Below are 22,552 nucleotides of genomic sequence, written 5' to 3' on the forward strand. Positions count from 1 at the left end.
TTTTAATGTGAGAATCTCCTGCATTCAGCTCAGTATGAGCCCTGATATCACAGAGGAATTCCAGGAGTCTTAAACGTGACGCAGGACTATATAAATCCCTTTGTGGTGAGCAGAGTTGGGTATAATGCGTTACACAGTAACTGTACGTGTTACTGTAATCGATTTACTTTTCCTGGTAACGCAATAAAGTAATGAGTTACATTTTAAATTTATGTAATTTGATTACAGTTACTTATATCAATAAAATTACGTTACTTAAGTTACTAATCATGTTTTGTCCAGTGGAGTTGGTATTAACTAAAACTAAAGTTATTAAAAATGTTTTGGGGAAATGAAGCTGAAATTAAATAAATTAGAAATATGGAAATAAAATACTAAAATAGTATAGAAATATCACTGTAAACCTACAAATGGATTTTGATCATGTTTCTGACAGTAATGTTGTGTGATGGTAAGAAAAAAATTTAGGAAAAAAAATGCAGAAACCTTGGAAACTTGGCACAAGTTAATTTATTTTGAATTTTGAAATAAAAAAATGTTTTCAATTTCAGAATAATAACAAAATTAACTGATAAGACAAAATTAAACATAAAAAGAAAAGAAAATTTACTTTAGTACATATTTGTTATTATTGATAAATAATTCTGAAAGTCCTCTCACAGATCCATCTGTATGTAAAATCGCAGTGATAACATTGAATCATTGATGCACCCAGTATGCCACAGTTACAGCTGTCAGTCCAGGACCTAAAACATTCATTTTTGAATTGTTTAGGCTCTGTTTATAATATGTGACCCTGCACCACAAAACCAGTCATAAGGTTCAATTTTTTGAAATTAAGATTTATACATCATCTGAAAGCTGAATAAATAAGCTTTCCATTGATGTATGGTTTGTTAGGACAATATTTGGCTGAGATACAACTGTCTGAAAATCTGGAATCTGAGGGTGCAAAAAAATCTAAATATTGAGAAATCGCCTTTAAAGTTGTCCAAATGAAGTCCTTAGCAATGCATATTACTAATCAAAAATTAAGTTTTGATATATTTACGATAGAAAAATTACAAAATATATTCATGGAACATGATCTTTACTTAATGATCCAAATGATTTTTGGCATAAAACAAAAATCGATAGTTTTGACCTGCGCTACTTAAGACTAGTTTTGTGGTCAGGGTCACATATAATTGTAGAAACTTTTTAGACTAATGATCAGCTAAATTCAGTGATCTCTCACCTATGTGCCATTGTGGTGCCATCAATCCATTTCCACAGTCTTTCTATTTTTATCAGGCTGACCCAAAAATATTCAGAAACAGCAAACCTCTGTAAAAATATATACTTTGTCTGCATGCGTTTACAGTTAATATTAACTGGACCAGCTTTTTAGGTTCAAATAAATATGTAAACAAATCACGTTCTCTTATGCAGCCAATGTATACACAAACAAATGCACAAACTCTTTTTCTTTGTCACTCACTTGTTCCCCTCGGCTGTTTATGATCACCAGATCTGCTCCTCTCTGATGACAGTCTTGTCTGCTGTAACTCCAGCTCTTCCTCTCAGATGAAATATAATAAAAGCTGAAGTTGTAGTAAATCCATTTAAAGTTGTCAGCACACTGATCTGTTAATAGAAGCAGTTATTAAACAGGTATTTTTAATACTTGAGGGCAATTAAAGAGAAAATGACCTTGTTCATAAAGCCAAGTATGCAGTCGGTTCTTGTCATTCTTTAATTTTTCACTTTCTTCAGTCAGGTTATTGTTGTGGTTCAGTATCTGCTCATATTTGGTAAGTGTCTTCTGTCTTTCTTCAGTCAGGTTATTGTTGTGGTTCAGTATCTGCTCATATTTGGTAAGTATCTTCTCTCTTTCTTCAGTCGGGTTACTGATGTGAGTTAGTAACTGCTTTCTCTCGGAGGTGAGACACACAAACATCACTATTACAGCAGTCAGCAGAAGAAAACACAGCAGACGCAAACACACTTCAGCTGCTCTGTGCTTTCTGTTCTTCACTGAGACAGTTCCTGCGGATGACAAAGATTAGATTAGATCATCTTCACACTTATACTCCACTATTATGACATCAAGAAGATTGTTTTATTCTGCAGGGATACTAAAATAGTTTTGTCTGACTGTTCTAATGTATATCAGATAAATGATGTTAGTACCTGTGTGTTGAAGTGGCTGCTGTTTCTCTGCGATCCTCAGATCAGGATGTCCTACAGTATCTACATTGTTATAAATAACTTCATTTTTCACTGATCTTTCCCAGTCAGGCATTATACGGCTGTGTTAATGTTGTAAGTTTGTTTAGATTGCACTGCTCTGCTCTTCGGTTCTACTTTTTAAGGATAAGTCGAGACTACACAGGAGTATATAATTTTTAGGAGATAAGATGTGAAGACTCAAATTTTTCAGTTCCTTTTATTTGTTAGCTGGTAAGTTGCAACACTAGTCATTTGCCCACAGAACTTTATGTAGCTGATTGTGCAATTTTATCCTAATGTAAACATCACAGCCGGATGGCAAAAACAGTGCTAGTAGTACCTCAAAAATAACTGTAATCAAATAATAACTATTGACCATGCAACCAAGAGTTTAAAAGTAAAGTTGTGTGTGAGGCTTTATTGGCAGAGGGATACAGTGAGCGTCAGGTTGCGTCCATCCTTAAAATTTCAAAGACAGCGGTTCATAAGAACAAGATCAAGCTGCAGACGTTGGGAACAACAAAGCTACAGACTGGCAGAGGGTGAAAATAACTTTCCACTGACCAGGAAGACCGCCAACTCATTCAAATGCCACTCAACAAGGATCGCATCAAGTGACCTACAAAAAGAATGGCAAATGGCAGGTGGGGTGAAGTGCACAGCGAGGGTGGTTTGAAACGGGCTCCTATAGGGACAGAGCTGAAGATAGAAAAAGCTCTTCATCAATGAGAAGCAAAGATATAGGCTGAGGTTTGCAAAAGACCATAAGGATCGGACCTTCTCTGAAGAGTCCAATTTCAGCTTTGCCCAACACCTGGTTCTTAAATGGTTAGATGGAGATCTGGAGAGGCCTACAAGCCATCCACTGTGATATCTGGTGGAGGATCGGTGAAGATCTGGGGCGGCTTCAGCAATGCTGGAATCGGGCACATTTGTTTTTGCGAAGGGTGTGTGAATCAAGCCACATACAAGCTTCCTTCTGCTCTGATAGTGTTCCCCAACTCTGAGGATTGGTTTTTCCAGCAGGACAATACTCCATGCCACACAGCCAGGTCAATCAAAGTGTGGATGGAGGAGCACCAGATCAATACCCTGTCATGGCCAGCCCAATCTGCAGAATGAACCCCAGTAAAAACCTCTGAAATGTGATTAAGAGGAAGATGGATGGTCACGAGCCATCAAAGAAAGTTGAGCTGCTTAAATTTTTCCACCAGGAGTGGCATAAAGTCACCCAACAGAAAAGCAATCACAGCATGAAAGCTGTGTTTGAAAATCAGGAATATACTACCAAATATTGATTTCTGAACTCTTCCTAAGTTAAAACATTAGCATTGTGTTGTTTAAAAATGAATATGAACTTGTTTTCTTTGCATTATTTGAGGTCTGAAAACGCTAGTTTGTCATAAATGCTCTAAATGACAATGTTTATTTGGAATTTGGGAGAAATATTGTGAGTAGTTTATAAAATACAACAAAAATGTTAATTGTACTCTACACATACCTATAAACACATACCTCATAATTTTGCATCAGTCTCTTAATTTTCAAGAAAATTTACATTTTCCAATTTTAACACTTTTTAAAGGGATAGTTCACCCAAAAATGAAAATTCTGTCATTAATTACTCACCCTCATGACGTTCCAAACCTGTAAGACCTTTGTTCATCTTCGGAACAGAAATTAAGAGATTTTTTTTGATGAAATCCATGAGCTTTCTGACCCTGCATAGACGGCAACTCTCGAGAGTGTGTGTTGAAGACTGACACGGAAGAAAGGAAATTGTTGAATAAAGTTATTTTTTGTTTTAAAAATGCACACAAAAGATATTCTTGCAGCTTCATAAAATTACAGTTTGAACCACTGATGTCACGTGGACTAATTTAACGATGTCCTTACTGCCTTTCTGGGCCTTAAGCATGCCAGTTGCTTTGCGGTCTATGCAGGGTCAGAAAGCGCTTGGATTTCATCAAAAATATCTTAATTTTGTGTTTCGAAAATTAATGTCTTATGCATTTGGAACAACATGATGGCGAGTAATTAATGACAGAATACTAACGTGAAATAAATATGTTGAAGATTCAAGTTAATTTCAAAGAATATTCATATAGTGAAAAAACAGTGACAATAATAACTTCAAGTCGTATTTTAGTATAAATACTATATTTTTTATTTAAATATTTTACAACTTGGAAAACATATTTACAGGAACTTTTCTTGCATTGTTACACTGTACACACAAAAAGTGTAGTTCTCATTCGCACATTGTCTGCTTCAGAGACTGAGAGACTCATCTTGACTGCAGAAGCACCATAGTAACCATCAAATGAGAGAAGGACAGATGATACAACCAAAATCGAGGACACTACTGTAAGCGACACCCAGACGAGACATGCATGCTTTGCCACACAAAGGCCTCTGGATGGGACAGTATGAGATTTTAAGGCGCAAATGGCATGTTGATTTGTATGATGGATCCACTCCTGGTTCACTCACAGTGAAACAGACACAGATCTGAGTGGCGTTCAGTCACTATCCGCCCAACTCAAGGAGGCAACTTTCCTGTTTTGAAATTATGATGTAGGAAAATTGCACTAGAATTGATAAAAGCACATCTGACGGTTTTGGACAAGCCATAACAAGAGAATTCAGAAAAATGTGTGTTGTGTGTGGCAAACAAAGTGGCAAAACTCCAGACACAAAAAGTTCAGTCACAACACCGTCTCATGCAATGACACTCACTAATGGCGAAACGTGACATTTTACGCACCGCCAGAGACACCAAACAGAATTGCAAAAATAATGTTTTCTTCAGCTGCACACTAATTGGTTTGTTTTTCAAATTCTATCTCTAGGACAGATTTTTTTCATTTAATGTGGAAGAAAATCTGACAGTTTGTTCAAACAGTCAATATCCAGTGTTATAGTGCATAGGTTGCAATACCAAAATACCTTCTTTAAGAGTATTAAGAGTAATTAAGAGTAGCTTATAAGTAGTGCATATAAAGAGAAGACAAACTCGAAAATTTGCCTCTTGGCTATATTCGGACACAGACTGACCAATACACAATTTATATGACGTTACACTTGTTTTTTTTAACTGTCATTACTCCAGCAAACTGTTAGCTCCACCTTAAACTCTTGCCATTGGTTGAGTTGTTAAAAAAAAGTATTTTACATAAATTGCAATTCCGTTTGCTGCCTCTAGAGGCGCTGATATCACACACATCACCTTTGACTAAAATAAAAAGACAGCTAAAACATTTTCGACCTAGAGCACACATTTTGTAATTGACAAGTACACAACTGAATAACCATTACATATGAATGACTGTTTAGTTGATTTCCATTTCATTTATCTAGAAAGAAAAGCAGATTTGGGACACTATGGTAATTCCGGCAGATACTCTTAACATTTAACGATTCAACTGCGGTCTTTTAGGTGACAGTGAGACATTGGGTCATGCTGGTCCTATGGCTTTCCTGCTTTGGTTTTCTTTACTGATTACACAATGTGGATCGAGATGTTGATTTTAACATAACCACAACCCACAAGACGTTACACATAATAAGAGATCACAGTTCTCGTCGAATTGTGTAGCAGGCACAACTGAGGACTTCATTATAGTCCTCTCTATCTGTAGGTGAAGAGCCATGCCTTTGTGGGACATCAGGATGGCAAACCTCACAAAACATTGAGTTCCATGTTTAGTTATATACGATTTCAAATATGAAAGCTTAAAGGAATATTTACTCGTGGGCTATACATAAATCAATAATTTTTTTCACATACTTGACTGAGGTTTGCCATCCTGGGCATGCACAATATTTCACAGGAGAAACAAAACTAAAAAGATATTTAAAAAAATCTGTATTGCTTTATGGTTTGCCAATCTCAATAAATTGGCCAAAAATATAACAATTATGTATAGTTAATGCTTCTCATAGAATCAGTGTTCCATTTTATCCAAAGACTGCAAGCCAATCATACTCAACGGTCTGCATGAATTGTCGCTTTCGGGAAATAAAATCGCCATTAACTCACCCATTTTTTTTATTGTACAGGTAAAAACATTCATATAAATAATGTAGTCACTCACACATTTATAATTTACAAAATTAAAGCAGCACATGAATGTGAAAAAGTTCTCTAGAACCAATCTAGAGTGACACAGGAAAAAAAAAAAAAAAAGCATTAGATACCCTTCAGTCAATTAAAAAAATAACCCAAGCCTCGCTAGGGAGCACAGAAAACGCCGAAAGGCTTTACGGTCGATCCGTAAAGGCCAGCGTTCCCTGACTTCTGCATTCTGTTGAATCTTGTCCACTAAAAGCTAAATATTTATAAAAATAAAACATTTATTTATTTACCTGACCTTTCAATTCATGAAAAGCATTGCCAGATGCTAGCCATTTGTGCGTGTAGACTTTCAAACTCAAGGGTCGAGAGGTGAAGTCATGTAAATATACATCCAACACGCATTCAGTCAACATCCACCATCTCCGTGGGCGAATGAATCTGTCTATCAGTGGACTGTGACATTCTCTGGTACAGACCATAGTCAGGTTTGACGCCATATTGAAAATAAGGATGTGAGGGATATACTTACAGTCTTTACGAACTGTATATAGGTCCTAGATCATGTAATTTTCACCAAATCACAACTTTCAAAAGTTTTTAGTTTTTGTCTACGTAACATTTCAGAAGAACATTTTGTCAGCTGAACAATCGGTTCGATGTTAAAAGGTACAATCCATTGATCGTACTGTACTTCTAATCCTCACAGCCTCAGTTTCATTCCTGTCAAAACTTAAATATGGCACTACACTGACTAAGGTCTACGATCTCTGTGCAGTTCAGTTTCTATCTTTTATAACCAAATGCAAGCTGTACATACAACCCATCTCCTTCCTGCCTTTGAACTTGCAATCCATCATCCAAGACCTCACAAAGTGATGGTGTAGATGAAGGTTGTCTAACTAGAGGTAGATATGCTGGCTGAACAGAACTAGCCAGCACATCCTAAAGCACTTGCATTTCCCAACAGGTTTAAATCTAGCCAAGCCTCCTTCCGAACTTAAACCTACCTTTCCATTACAGCTTAACCAAACGGGACACTTTATACATGTACACACAAAAACACAGAGGCACTCCAGCACAGAGGCTTCAGAGATTCTTAACTTCTCTCTCAAGACATAGACGACCAACCATTTAACAACAGATTTTCATTTGCACATGCCACACGAGTGAATACAACAGCTTCTCCCATTAGAAACCACTTTTTGTGGGTAATGCATGGATCTCCTTGCCCCTTGGAAAACTAAAAATGACTCAAATTCACAACACAGGTTGAAGATTCCCAAAATCCTTTTGGACACAAATGAGGTCATCAATTTTGGACTGTTTGTACCGCTTGCATCACCACCCACACCAGCGAGTTCATGTTATCCTCCTCCCTGTGTTGACTGGAGATCTACTCGAGAATTGGAAGAATGGAAAGGGGTGCTGGGAGAAGTGAGATGGGGAGCAGTGCAATAGGAGAGGGGTGGAAGACACAGGTGTAAGAGAAGAGCAAGCTCCAATGAGCGCCCTCAGTCTGTGTATTCTGCCACGATGGACAGAAGCACTGTGATGTCATCAGGCTTCCCCCCTGAAATAAAAACAGACCATTTACAACATCAGTACTGCTGATTATGGATATTCAAAGAGATTTTGGGATGAGAAAGGAAATAGAATTCAAGAACCTCTTTTTGAAGACTCACCTCTTACATTCAACCCATTGTCACAGGCAAACTGGGCGAAAGGGGACATGTAGTTGGGGTCATAGGCCAACTCGTGGGCCTGTTCAGCGATGCTGCGGGCAGTCTGCTGGATACTATCATAGTTGGTGTTCTGAGGCAAAATAAATATATTAAAAAAAAAAAGATTAGAGATAAATAAAATGAAAAACGTGGAAAGTACCCACCGATTTTATACCGATATATCGGCCAGGGAGATTAATCGGCCATTATATGGCTATTTTGAGATTATCGGTTTAGGCGGATAACCTGAAGATAAATAAAATGAAAAAGGCGGAAATCCTTCTAACAACCAAGTATAGTGTTAGGCTGATATATCAGCCATTTTGATTCTAAGTTTATCAGTATCAACCGATAATACAGCCCTGCATCTTAAAAAAAAATCTGATGTTTGCAAAAAAAAAAAAAGAAAAAAAGAAAAAAAAACACCTAATATTATCAAATTTGATAATGTTGAGTTATCAAAAGCTTGCTTTAATGACAAAAAGTACTCCAAATGCATCTTTCAACTTAGAATCAGCAAAGGAGTGAAAAAAAAGAAAAGAAAAACTGTATAAGGCATAAAATAATGTCTTCACAATCATTTATACATGTGAAAATTGGCGGAGAATTGAACAGAGATGTAACCTGGCCCAGAGAAAGACAGATAATCATGTCTTCGTGGCAGTTTTTTTGGTGATTAAGGGATAATACAAGATTTCTTCACCTTACAAATGGTTGTCAAAAACAAAAATGCTATGAAATGCATCCTATTTTGTGAGAAAATGTGATGTGCTTGAGCAAAACAGGCACTATTTTTGGAATCAATTATTGTTGCTGAATTCTGATTTCATTCAGCAAATATGATGCAGTATGGTGTAATTGTGGACACTGGTCCCCTCAGGTCCAATTGCATCTTATTTACAATCAAAACATTGTGTTATATACACACATATGTGATATATCAGCCACACTAATCTCTGTATCGGTATAAGCAAAAAAACAAATCAGCTGACTGTCACCCAAGCACCCTCACATTTAATGCAAGTACTAAGTCTGTACCTTGAGTTTCTTGAGCTCTTGCAGGATCATGTAGTCAGGCATGTTGTCAAAGAGGCCGTCAGTAGCGGTTAAAATGATGTCCCCTAATTGGACATCGAAGGAAGAGCTATCTGCCGCCTCAGGACTGAAAGAGATCAACAAAAAGATATAGAATTACACTTCTGCACAGTTAAACCAAATATCAGAATAAGAATCAGAATCAGAAAGAGCTTTATTGCCAAGTATGCTTGCACATACAAGTAATTTGTTTTAGTGACATAAGCTTCCAGTACACAGAGACAAGAACACACAGACAATAAAAATAAGATGAGAAAAAAAAATACACATGTAAATATAAATAGACAAAAATTGAAAAGTAAATAAACTATGTACAGTTGTGCTATAGATGATAGAATAGAAAGAGATGCAGGGATGTGCTAGGATGGAGGTAATAAATAAATATAAGGTTATTGCACATTTTTATTGCATAATGTGGGGAACATTTAACTGTTCATAAGGTAGATTGCCTGGGGGAAGAAACTGTTCTTGTGCCTGGCTGTCCTGGTATTTGGGGCTCTGTAGCGCCGGCCAAATGGCAAAAGTTCAAAAAGGGGATGACTTGGATGTGAGGGATCCAGAGTGATTTTCTGAGCCCTTTTCCTCCTTCTGGATGTATACAGTTCTTGGAGGGAGGGCAGGGGAGCACCGATAATCCTTTCAGCAGTCCGAACCGTTCTCTGTAGTCTTTTGATATCTGATTTTGTAGCTGAGCCAAACCAGACAGTTACTGATGTGCACAGAACAGACTCGATGACGGCTGAGTAGAGCTGTTTCAGCAGCTCCTGCGGCAGGTTAAACTTACTCAGCTGGCAAAGGAAGTACAACTTTTGTTGGGCCTTTTTTACAATGGAGTCGATGTGAGTGTCCCACTTCAGGTCCTGAGAGATGATGGATCCCAGGAACTCCACTGCAGCCACAGTGCTGTCTATGATGGTGAGTGGGGAGAGTGCAGGGGGCTTTCTCCTGAAGTCCATGATCATCTCCACTGATTTGAGCGTGTTCAGCTCCAGATTGTTAAGACTGCACCAGACAGCTGCTCAACCTCAATACAAGACATGCATGGCATATGGCAACGCTCTACAATACCAGTGTATTTTAATTACTATGCCACCCACATACCCACAACTGATGCCAAGTCTTGAACACTGTTATGAAAAATAAAATGTAACCTGAATTACACTGATGAAAAAAAACAAAACAAAACCCAATATGTTAAGCATAAAGGACCTGCAGTTCTCAGATTAATGTCTATGGGCAACAATCCAGTCATTTTGTAGAAATGCTAATGGGAAAACAACGATCTAATCCACTAAATTAGACCGAGATACTTGATCAGGGTTGAAACTCAAGCAGTAGCACAAGAGGGTAACAGGGCAAAGATCAGCCTCACCTAAACGGAGGGTAATGGGACACTTGGGTTTAAGAGAACTTGTCAAGACCCAACATGACCTCTGGACCAAATCCAATCAGTCAGGTTGTTTTCTTGGAAACCAGACAGGCCTCTTCAAGCTCCAAATCCCTTGAGTTTTAGTTTAATCTGTCTTAGTGCACTGGGTAAGTATTGCTGCTCTGATTATGGGTCACATTTAAGAAAGCAAAAAGACGACATTTGCTTATCCGTTCAAAACTCGCTGCTATTATGTTAGATGGCTTTGGGTGTTTTCCAGAGTCTATCATATTTGTCTGTAGGGCTGCCCCCGACTAAAGATTTTTCCAGTAGACTAATAGTCGTTCATTTAAGCCGTTAGTCAACTAAATAACGTTTAAACTAATCTAATTACTTAAATATATACATGGGGGGCCTGTACTGCGTTCAAGCGCACACAAAGCTAGTAATGACTGTAATGTATCGGAAAAATAGCAAGGAGATATTTTAGATATTTATTAATAAAGTAGTGTTTTCTGAGTGACCGTTAGCTGCAAAGATGAAGCTAACGACACTGACTCACCTTCAGAGATGGATTCACATATGGATTACATGAGTGTATTCATTTCTGATGAACAAAATGATAGACATTTCAAGCTTTTTGTGACGCGGACCAGTTCAAGGACCAGTCATTAACAATCAAGCGGTAGTAAGAATACTGTTGCTTTTTGTATGATAAATTGTTTCTAAGATGAATTTTCTTTGGATTAAAACATCTGATAAATGACTAAACAATCATTTCGATCTCAGAAGACCTGCAACACCCGGACTTGGTCTTGATTCCAAAACTCAACGTAATTTTTTTACTAAAACACTGCCACAGAACTCAAAGCACCTGAGAGGCTTCAAAGTAAATAGACAAATGCATGTAATTCTACTTGTAAATGGATATTTTAGTGCCAATGAGGCACACTTAGAACCGAACACTCAGGTCAAGCTCGGGTCAGAGTCCCTGCTGCACATGAGAAAGTTAGATGAGAGTTTTCAGTGGAGGTCTGCCATAACAGACTCTGGACGACATAAACTAAGGGTCCCACATAAATTTAGCAGGACATGTGGAGCTTAAAATAATCACGCCCTCTACTGGGACTCAGAAAAAAAAAATTGTAAACAAGTGTTCAGCACAATGCTGGTTGGCTGAGGGGAATGGGTTTGCTTCCCCACCCGCTCTCTTTGATTGGAGGTTTTGGGTATTTGTGCGTGCGTGTTTGGATGAGTGCCCCTGGCAAGACCGTGGCAGTGAGGAACTAGAATCACATGGCCTTGACATTAAAGAATTGGGCCAACACTCACACACAGTGCTTTAGGCGGAACTCTTTGGCTGTTCTCACTTCTACAGGGTTCAGGAGAATCTCAGCTAATACCTGCTAACACCGCTCAATCTAATGAGTGGAAAACCATCTGATACAAGTGTCCACGATAAAGAAAAAAGAAAAAAAAAAAGCAAGTTTAATGTTCTTAGAAATTCAGAAATGTTATTTTTTTTTTTTCAAATCATACAAATTTAAAAGTTTATATTAAGACTCTAAACAATGTCAAAGAAGTATTAACATTTACCTTACACCTTAAATACATGTTTATGCATGTTATTAATTATTTAAAATATATTTCAGTTTTTCTTAATTCATGATTTTTGGAGGTCGTATGTCATTTTACAATCTCCACTTATCTTGATTTATTGACCTTGTCACAGTCAAGGGGGTCTGCATATTTCTATGACATAATTTCCTGTTTTCCTTTCAGCATTTTTCTGCACATGGGTTGGATCACATGACTTTAATTTAACAAATGTTTTACAATTGTTTATAATATTTTACCAAAATTTCTTACCTGCTTAAACAGTTCAGATTATGCCAAACGACCAAATAAATATGTAATCTTACAACAATATCAGTACAATATACCCCCAAATATTAACTTTTTTTTTTATTGTAGATGCTATATTAAATTATTTTTTTAAATAAAAAAAAATAAAATAAAAAACTTTTTTAAATAAAATACTTGCTACAGCAGAGCTGTATTCAAGTCATTGTATGTATTAATTGCATATTTCATGTATTTTTAATTAACTAATAGATTAGTAGAGAAGACGACAGAGAATGATGGAAGTAAGGGAGGAACGTAATCAAACTCACATTGCCTGCATAAGCACCAGATCAACGTGTCTGCTCCTACAGTAGGTGCATCTTACACTATTAATTGATGTAAAAGCCACACGGCCCCACGTGCAGATGTCTGTGACACTGATCTGTGACACACAACCATCTGTGATACTGCAGTGAGTGTATCTGCTATCAGCGAGTGTCACCGACCCACCTGTCACTCAACACCACTCCCTCTGCCCCCGGCGGGGCTATGGACAGCTGGAAGGGTGTGTTGAAATAGTGTTGCTGCTCGTCTGACCGATGGACCACCTCTCCACCCCGAACCACCAAGAAGCCCGAATCTCCCAGATTACAGGTGTGTATCCTGTGACTCCGACGATCCAGAACGACTATGCAAGCTGTGCTACTCCCTAGAAGAGACCGAGAGACAAAAAGAAATAAATTAAGTAACAAATACACAGATTTTTTTTAATTGAAGCTATAATACATAACTTTTTATATGCAAATGAAACAATTTACACTTTACAAATTTTCTATTCACTCACAAAAACAGTTGAACCTTTGTCCCCATAACATAGTCATGTAACCTACATACTGTGCATGACAGCATGTCCTCATAGCAAGCGGGTGCCGTAATGCATTGTGGCTCCTATTATATAAGATGATGTCTACACTGCAATGACGTCTATGCAGGGAGAAATTGTTGCATGTTAAGTATGTCAGGGGGACAATCACATGTCCACTGTAAAAAATAATACCACCACGTGTTAACAAACATCTGCAAGCATAACTGACAGTAGCCGGGTTTCCATCCAAAGTTGCACATTTAATTTATTCGTAAAATTGGAATATTGCATAAAACATTTGCGAATAAGCACAGTTTGCATCCAACGAGTCAAAGAGAAAAAAAATCGTCACTTTCTGATAAACTGGCACTAAATATTACTAAAAAAAAAAAAAAAAAATAGGAGAAGACACTGAATATAATCATTTTCATATATAATAAAATTACTTGCACCTCAGAGCAACTAGACAAAATAAAATAAATGTGGTCATTGCTTTCGGAGGCGGATGCTGCTATTTGGGAACACAGTCATGTAAGACAGTTCTGGGAGGCAATTATACAGAAATACTTTCATGATAGACTTTGCTTGGGCATTTCAGAATGACCATAACCACATTTCAGACGCTGTGGAACAAGATCGGTCAGATGGTTAGTCAGGTTTTGCTGTCCCATAGCACAAAGTCACATGACTTTTTTTATGCACATGGGGGAATTTATTCGGCAAATGCATTTCCATCTCCCATTATTCGCACAAGTCAAAAACCACCTCAAGCGAGCGCAAAAACGTTTTTGCGAATTAAGGCAATGGAAAAAACAGGGCAATGGAAACATAGCTACTGACAAAAAGTAATGTAAAAGTAATGTGTACTTTTCATAAAACACAATTGTAATGCTTTACAATAAGGTTCAGTTTGTTAACATTAATGCAAACAAACTTTTACAGCGATTTTGTCAATCTAAGTTAATGTTGATATATAAACATACCATTGTTTATTCTTAATTTTGTTCTTATATAATCAAATAAATTAATCAGTTTGAAATGTTAAAAAATATATTACTATTACTATATACTATCGTTCAAATGTTTGGGGTCAGTAAGATATTTTATTTAGTAAATTAATACTTTTATTCTTCAAGGTACAGTACAGTAAGGTGACATTAATAACGTTACAAAAATTGTATCAAAGTTTCCGCAAAAACATTAAACAGTACACCTGTTTTCGATATTTATAATAAGAAATCAGCAAATCAATTACAAAAATACCATATCATCATATTAGAATGATTTCTGAAGGATCATGTGACACTGAAGACTGCTGAAAATTCAGTTTTGCATCACAGGAATAAATTACATTTTAAAATATATTACAGTAGAAAACAGTATGTAGTAATCAAAAATTCATAAATGCTGTAAAAGTATTGTTCATTGTTAGTTTATTACACCTAACTGTTTAATTAACGTTAACTATTTTAAATCATAACCTATTAAACCCATTTCTGAGAGCAATTTTTCCCACTGATCAGGTTTTAGGTTGAACACTTATTAAAGAGGAATCTCTAATTAGGCTATATGCTGATGGCCTCTCAGTTTATCACCTCACACAATCTTTCCTTTTCTCGATCCCTGGCCAAAGCCTTGTAGTTCAAGCGACCTTGTCTTAGAACGGTCACCCACAGACCTTTATCGCTCCACATGCCTTCCCAAAATAAAAGCAGGTCACTTTTTAAAGAGGCAAACAACTCATAGAACATAGAGTGACACTTCTGACAGCCCGAGATGTCAGGTTTCAGCAAAAAGAAGACCGGTTGCGTGCTTGGTAATCCAATGACTTGTTTGAGAATCTAACTTTACACTGTCTTTGCGAGGCTAAAAATGCACCTGGACCATTTGTTCATTTGAAGTTACCTTCGCAAATAACATTTCTGCTGTTTATGAAGACATGCACAGTAAAAATCGTTCCATTTTGTTAAACTCTATTTACAAGAACAGCATAGATTAAAATACAATGATAAACAAACCCAAGTCAAACCCAATGGTACCTCTGGGTGTATATTAAATATGCTTAACAGGCAATGTTGTCTTGCAAAAATCTCTTGCAGGAAGACATATCAACAGAAATTGCATCTGTAAATAAACTCCATTCTACACTGAAAAATACTGATAAAAATATATTAATTATTAATTAATTGGTAACATCTTACAATAATGTTTTATTTGTTAACATGAACTAACAATACAGCATTTATTAAGCTTTACTAATGTTAACATTTGCCAATACATTTTTAAGCTCAGAAGTTGCATGTGTTAACATTAATCAATGCAGTGTGAACTAACATGAACATTTTTATTAACAAACATTAACAAAGGTTAATAAATGCTGTAAAAATACATTACTCATTGTAAGTTTGATAGTTATTGCATTAATGTTAACAAATGAAATCCTTCTAAAGTGTTACCTATTAATTTATTATTTACCTTAGCAACATGCTAATTGGGAGTTTAATTGCTGCCTATGTAGAGCATTCAAAATCAGTCACTAATGTGTTACCTTTAACTGAAGTTAAAAATGAGTTAATTAAAATAAAGCTAAAATACAATTTTTTAAATGGATGAAAAATTTAAACAAACCTGTATAAAAGAAACTAAAATAAAATGTTGAAGTACAATAATTACTCAAATAAAAAGCTAAATAAAAATTACAAAAATAAAAATTTAATCTAAAAGGGGGGGGGAGAGAAAAGAAAAAATCACAAAGTTACTCAAATGTATAAAAAAAAAAAGAATCAATTCTACAACAATACAAACAATACTAAAATAACACTGTATGAGATACATGATATCAAAATCTGCCATTTTTGCTGCTCATAATAGTCAAGCATGAATTCTTGAATACTTTGGGAAAAACACTTGGAAAAGAATCAATACTGTACATCACGACGCAAGGACTGTGAGTCATCCTGCAGCTGTTTAATTTATTTATCCTATAAAAGCAGCAGCGAGTGAGTGACTCACCGTATGGTTTGGTGTGTGTGTGGATATGATCTTACCCAGCAGCGGTACTTTGTTCTGCAGGAGTTCATAGTAGCCGGAGGTCAGGATGCCCACGGGGCTGCTGGGAGTGAAGCGGCCCTCCTTCACGAGCCGCTCGCACGTCCTCATCAGGGTGGCAGAGAACTGCGACGGGTCCACGCCATAATCCCTCCAGCCCCCGACGCCATCCGCAACACCTGAGAGGAAACCAGAACGGGAAAGATCTCGTCATTAAGAGTAAAACCAATTGGATGGGTGTTAATTTCCTCAACTCTAATAGCTTTAACACCTAACTTCTGTCAATCTGATGAAGAGGAAGGAAGAGATGGCGGTTTCTGACACCGCAGAGACAGATGGCAGCTGCCACAAACCTCCTTCCTGACCGACTGCGCATTGTGATGGTAATGTGAAACGGCCGTCTGCTATAGCACGTCTGACGCCTTCGTTCAACAAAGAGGATGTTAGATGAATTTCTTGTGAACCTCTTGAACTCCAAGTAGCTAGTAACTACTGGTTATTCTTTACTAAATCTAACCAGACAACTCAAGCACTGCCAGCTTCCCATGTAAAAAATGCTGCGAACGGAAGACATTTAATTACATGCTCAAAAAACACTCTAAATTAAAAGCTGGGTAGGTGACTTGGTTAAAAAAATTTTTTTGTTATGTTGGCTAAAAGTCTTTTCACAACTCGATAGCAGTCACAAGTTAAGTAGTCTAAATTTGTGGAAGGCATTTGGATTATAAAATGTTCGTCAGATCATATCCCTCGGTCTGAGGGCTACCTGCCCGTCAACGTACACCTCCACACAACGTTCGCACAGACATAATACGTTATAAGCACGTTCATTACGCTATTACAGATCAAGCAAGAATGGAAGGCCTTATTATTGTAATATTATGAACTTTGTATCATAATGTTTTCTCAGCGGTGAATGAGACACGAGGCAATCTGACACGTTACATTCAACCCTCCACCAACGCCATCTCTCACCGCGTCGCTGGTTAACCTCTGGTCTGCTTGTGCACGCTCATGTGTTTTGAGGAGGCGTGGCTTTGGAGAGTGATTTGCAGGGAAGGTGGGATCTTATGCTTTCAAAGCAAGCTTGCTATTGCTGGCCTACCCTTCCTTTATATGCAACAATTAACAATTCATCAGTTGAATTTAAAATTGCTACCGTTTTTTATAGTAGTTGGCTACTACACAATAGAAAATGGTATAAACGTTTTGCAAAATCATAAGAAACGAATATGAACGAGAGTCTATTTCTAAGAACTTGACACTTTTTAAAATGTTTCCGTTGCTCTTTATTGTAGAAAATGTATTACTATAAATTTAGTTTAACAATTTTGTTTTAACATTAAAGTGACAGCATTAGCTTTGAAAAATTGCACTAAAAACAAGAAAATATATTTATAATGAAAAAATAAATGTAGTAATGAAGAATAAACTAAAATAAAATACATTTATAAAATAAATAAAATTTATAAATAAAATAAAGTAGCTAAAACACAACACAAGGATTCAAATCTGTAAAGCGCTGTTTTGAATGACTGAATCGCTTTGCTTGGCTAATTTCCGACAGCCAAATCTAGTAATTTCAAGGAATCCACACAACTCGGAATTTCGAGTGAATATTTCGCAATGGGTTCAGTGATCTCTGTGTGAGCTGTGCTTTATATTACTACATTATTGATTATTATTGGAGATGTGAAGAATAAAAGATTGGCGCAACTTCTTGGCTTAATTGAAAGAGCGCAAACTTGCCGTACATTTCATATTTTTACATTTACATGTACAGAATGATTCCATGTTGACAGCAGCTTAAGGCTGCAATATAATACAGCATTAAATACTATAACGCTGTGTTTTGACATGATTCACTGCTACTTACCTTATTACTGGTAAAGTTTCATTATTTTGAAAACAAGCAAGCTACAGGTCACAATGCTGGAGAATGTTGTTAGTAGCATCTCTACTTTCAGTTAGTCCCTCCCCAACACGGTGACATCTCACTCTGACTAAACATTGTAACCACACACACACACACATCAAGAATTAAGAGATTGCATGAGCTCAAAGGGAGATCCAGGCTCAAAAGGAATGTGGGGCGACTTATCAGAGTTATACACGATTTAGAGCAGCACAAATCAAGCTACCATTAACATTTCAACGGAGCTTTGCAAACAAGACCAACTGTTTATCACAAGGCTGCAAACATGGTAGTGTAGTAGAGTAGGAAAAAATACTTAAAGCTCGGAATGGGACAACATAACTTGGTGTATACTGTATCTTAACATTTCACAGGAAGAAACGTTTATTATAATGCCACATAGACGTCCAACATTCAGGCCAATTCGTGAGGTCAGATAAGCGATTCCATGACTCAAATCTTTATTTCACAACATTTGTATTTAGTTTCATAAACATTAACCTGCGACAACCATATTTACCATAGCAAAAGAAAACTGCTCTCAGAGGAAACTTCCACCTGTTTACACCAGCACACACTTGAAGGCAGATTCCAGCGCTGCCGTACGAGTCCACTTTATGTATCAAGGCACAACTTCCTTGTGACAAACAGTCACCCAGAGAGCATATGTGCGGCATCTGTATTCAACACGCTGTGTTAAATGACAGATGTGTTGGCTTTTAATAAAAGTGGTTCATGTCATGTGACTCCCTAAAAACAATGAAATTTATAAATGTGATCTGTATTTAAAAAAAAACAAAAAAAAAAAAACACTTGTAATATAAAAAGTATAATATAAAAATGATTAACATGCACACTCACACGTAGCAAGGTGAAGGAAAATATAATATTGTATTTTACATTTTTACAGTCATTCAATTGAAACATTTCTTGAAAATGGCAGTCATTTGCAAGACTAAATTAAACAATCATGACTGGAAAGTTATGTTTTTCCATGTTCTTTATTGTAAAAAAATGTCTAACCCACTGCATTTAATTAAGAAAAATGGGTATCACTGTCATTTTTAATATACTTAATACCTCAACATATAAACATGCACTACACGATTTGGGGGAAAAAAATCAAATTGAGATTTTTCTGATAAAAACTTTGATATTTTAAAATGCAATTTAAAAAAATCCAGGTTTGCTGTGCTTTTTTGTAGAGCTGTATAATTTGGCCAAAATGTTGTGAATTATATCAATATGGCTATAAAATAGTAATAATTACTAGATTAAAAAAAAGACTTAATAAAAACAAAATAAATATTACTATCATAACTATTGCATTTAAGAAAAATATAAAAAATTATTAGATTTTTACATAACTACAATCACAATACTAATATTTACAGCTTATTTTGTTTATTTTCAAATGTCATGCATTCAAACTTTTTTTTTTTTTTTTGATGAAAAACGCTGGTGGATAATGAGCTGCTCGGGTGTAAGAACACAGTGTCACACCTCACTCTGAAACATGCAGCGCATATTTATTTAAATCACAGCCTTCACAATTTGATAATCATACTGATGAGTCATACAGTGATTACGGATTATAGCAGCCATAACTTTATCAATTCATGATATATACTTTGAGATATAACATGTTACCATATATAAAGACTTTGGACGTACCATCAACCCTTATCTGAACATGATTGAAATTAACACATTATTTCCAGTTGGCACAACAAAGGCCACTATAAATAATAAACCTGAAACCTTTAAGCAAGCAGTTCTTTATTCTTATAGGATCGCTTATTTAATGCAGTTAAATGGGACATTTGATTGATAAAAAGCTAGTCGTGATTGGTGCCAATGTTTGGCAGTAATCGCTGCTGGATTAATGTCTGTGTCTGTCTGTGACCGAGCACATCTCTGAGATCTCCTGGAAAAGAGTTTCAATGAATACCTCACAACCATCTGATAATGTGATTGATTTCAAATGTTCACACCCTCCTGAAACTTCAACATGAACCACTGAGAAAACAGACCACTCCACTAATAAGGGCACCAAATAAACCCTTGAGCCGTTTCTTCCTGTTTTTAAAACTAGCTCATTAGGCTAATTGGAATGGAATGTGAAGATCATCTACTGACCTTTAAAGGCTTGTGATAGTAAAAAGATCACTAGACTCAGTGGACAGAGACAAACATATTTCTATAAAAGTTATAAAAAAAATAAATAAATAAATAAATAAAAAAGCAGCATATAATGGGAGATGAGGCAAACAACCCAACCAGTTATGAGGTGAAGCACAAAAAAAGTATTTGAAATTTATGAAAAGGGTACAAGTCTGTAATTAACAGCTTTAATGAGGGAATGAACTACAATCCCATGAAGCCTCTCCAGTGACATGGTGATGGATAAATTTAACAAACCCTAAAAACCACAAATTTAAATATGCTGGTTGTACATATAGAAGCAGTTACATCTATTGCAAAATGTGCATATTTATACAAATATTTAAGCAAATAACAAGTGCAGGATTCTCTGATTGGTGGAGATTTTGCTGCAGAATCATGGTTAATGCAGTTTTTCACGTTTGCTGTTAAACACGATTATTTAAAAAATAAGTTAAAAATAAATGGGCTGATGGCTTCAATAAAAGCGTTTACTATTGTTTAACAATCTCGTAGCTCACAGTAGGCCTGTGTGTTAATGCTGGTTACACCAGAACAACTGCATAGCGATGCACTAGAATAGTGACAGAGTTTTGCACAAGCACCACTTTAGAAAAATGCAAAATACTCATTTGTAACGGTTTAATAGTAGTCAGTAACTGGTATTTTGAGGTAAGTTATGCAGAACAGCTGGCTTGCTACTCACGTGCTGCTCAGTCTGTAACAAAAGCCGGTGAACATTCAGTGTAGCACGTGAGCGTAACAGGGAACTCTTTGTTTTCCTGTATTTTGTAACTTGAGAACATTATTCTGAGTTTTCTCAGTGACAACTATTTAGTATTACTTAAGGTTATTATATTAGGCTGTAGAAACGCTAGAGAATATTTCTGTGGGTCAACGAGAGACAACGAAGCCGCCTGTGTGTGTCGCTGGAACGAGGACGTGATTAAACAACATGGCCGCCTCCATGCTCAACCATTCTGACCTTTACAAAGAGCTCCTGCAACATTTACAAGCGAGCCCTTGACACTCCTACACAATATAATCGAGTTAATGCATACATGTTTTATGCATGCAGCTCATAGCATTCCTTAAATTACTTAAAACATTAATATTCACAGTGTAAATCACAAGTATAGAGTCAAAGTTAAAGCGATCGGAGAAATCTATTAATGTTAAGCACGCCTGATTTTAACAACATGTCATTTATACCCGTGTTTCCATGATGGAAATGTTTTACGGAGAAATCATTCTTGTTTCCGCCACTAGTAGCGCTTTGGGGGTTAAGCCTGGCATCTTTCTGGGTGAAAGGTCAACTTGTTACCCAAGCTCATTTTACATTCAATTTAGATTTGATATGCATTATATCAAGTGTAATATCTATAATCGGTTTCCTGGCTGCGGCATATTTAAGGAACGCATGTTAAATCTACAGGCGGGATCAGGAAAATCCTTAAAGATTCACAAAGAGGGAGGTTATTTCAGGTGAGGGCTGGACTAATCGTCCCTCACACCCCTCCATCACGAAACGAGTGCTGACATTAACCCGTGAAGGTCATTTTCACAGTTAAAAGTCTCTAACAAGCTGGTCACCGTGCATATTTGTGGCAAAAAAACTGATATGTAACACACTGAATTTTGGTGGCGCTCACCCAAAACATCCGCAGACTTGTGCCGGGCTATGAAGCAGGCATCGTCGCCGTAGCACATGCCCTTCTTCAGGATCCCCTTCCGAAAGTCCTTCCCGAAGCCGCAGCTGGCCGTGATCAGGCTATAATCTCTGCCGTCCGTTTGCGAGAGTCCGCCCAGGACAGCCCTGGCCACGATCCTGCCATAGGAAAGTACCGATAACATCCCCTGCGGTGTACGGTAAGCGTGTACCTGCCGAGCCCGTCTCCCTTCTCTCTACGATCCGCGCCTGTGTGCACAACCTGCGCCTCTGTGCAACATTCGGCTCCGCGCACCGCAGATGAACCACACAAGCCAAAGCAAGCCGCTTTAAAACTGATACAAGCGTCCTTTCTTCTTTACTCAATGCCGGACCCGTGAGATATACGGCTGTTTTATGTCTTGGACAAAGTTTCTCCAGTACACTCCATCCTCTCGTGCTCTCACTCACTGCGCTCTTGTTCCGGAGACAAGCGCATACGGGACCTGCGGTCACGTGACCGGCTGCGGTGACGTCAGAGCGTAGTGGAAACCCAAGGACGTAGTGGAAGAACATGTGCTGGAGCTAAAATAT

At 37.0% G+C, this 22,552-nt stretch overlaps 2 protein-coding genes across 2 annotated transcripts; both read right to left on the reverse strand.

The window, feature by feature from the left end:
- Positions 1 to 659: 659 nt before the first annotated feature.
- Positions 660 to 2,370, reverse strand: LOC131548504 (C-type lectin domain family 12 member B-like). Its single transcript, XM_058789819.1, has 3 exons — positions 2,173 to 2,370; positions 1,693 to 2,028; positions 660 to 1,626 (listed from the first exon to the last, which is right to left on the reverse strand). Exons 1-3 carry the CDS (start codon positions 2,282 to 2,284, stop codon positions 1,424 to 1,426), a joined length of 651 nt encoding a protein of 216 aa, XP_058645802.1. The 5' UTR covers positions 2,285 to 2,370; the 3' UTR covers positions 660 to 1,423.
- Positions 2,371 to 4,349: 1,979 nt separating this feature from the next.
- Positions 4,350 to 22,532, reverse strand: pptc7b (protein phosphatase targeting COQ7 b). The gene is made up of 6 exons (XM_058788400.1): positions 21,963 to 22,532; positions 16,232 to 16,411; positions 12,830 to 13,028; positions 9,049 to 9,172; positions 7,972 to 8,101; positions 4,350 to 7,859 (listed from the first exon to the last, which is right to left on the reverse strand). Exons 1-6 carry the CDS (start codon positions 22,162 to 22,164, stop codon positions 7,801 to 7,803), a joined length of 894 nt encoding a protein of 297 aa, XP_058644383.1. The 5' UTR covers positions 22,165 to 22,532; the 3' UTR covers positions 4,350 to 7,800.
- Between the last annotated feature and the right edge of the window lie 20 nt (positions 22,533 to 22,552).

Source organism: Onychostoma macrolepis, chromosome 10, assembly GCF_012432095.1.
Source record: "Onychostoma macrolepis isolate SWU-2019 chromosome 10, ASM1243209v1, whole genome shotgun sequence".
Taxonomy (NCBI): domain Eukaryota; kingdom Metazoa; phylum Chordata; class Actinopteri; order Cypriniformes; family Cyprinidae; genus Onychostoma; species Onychostoma macrolepis.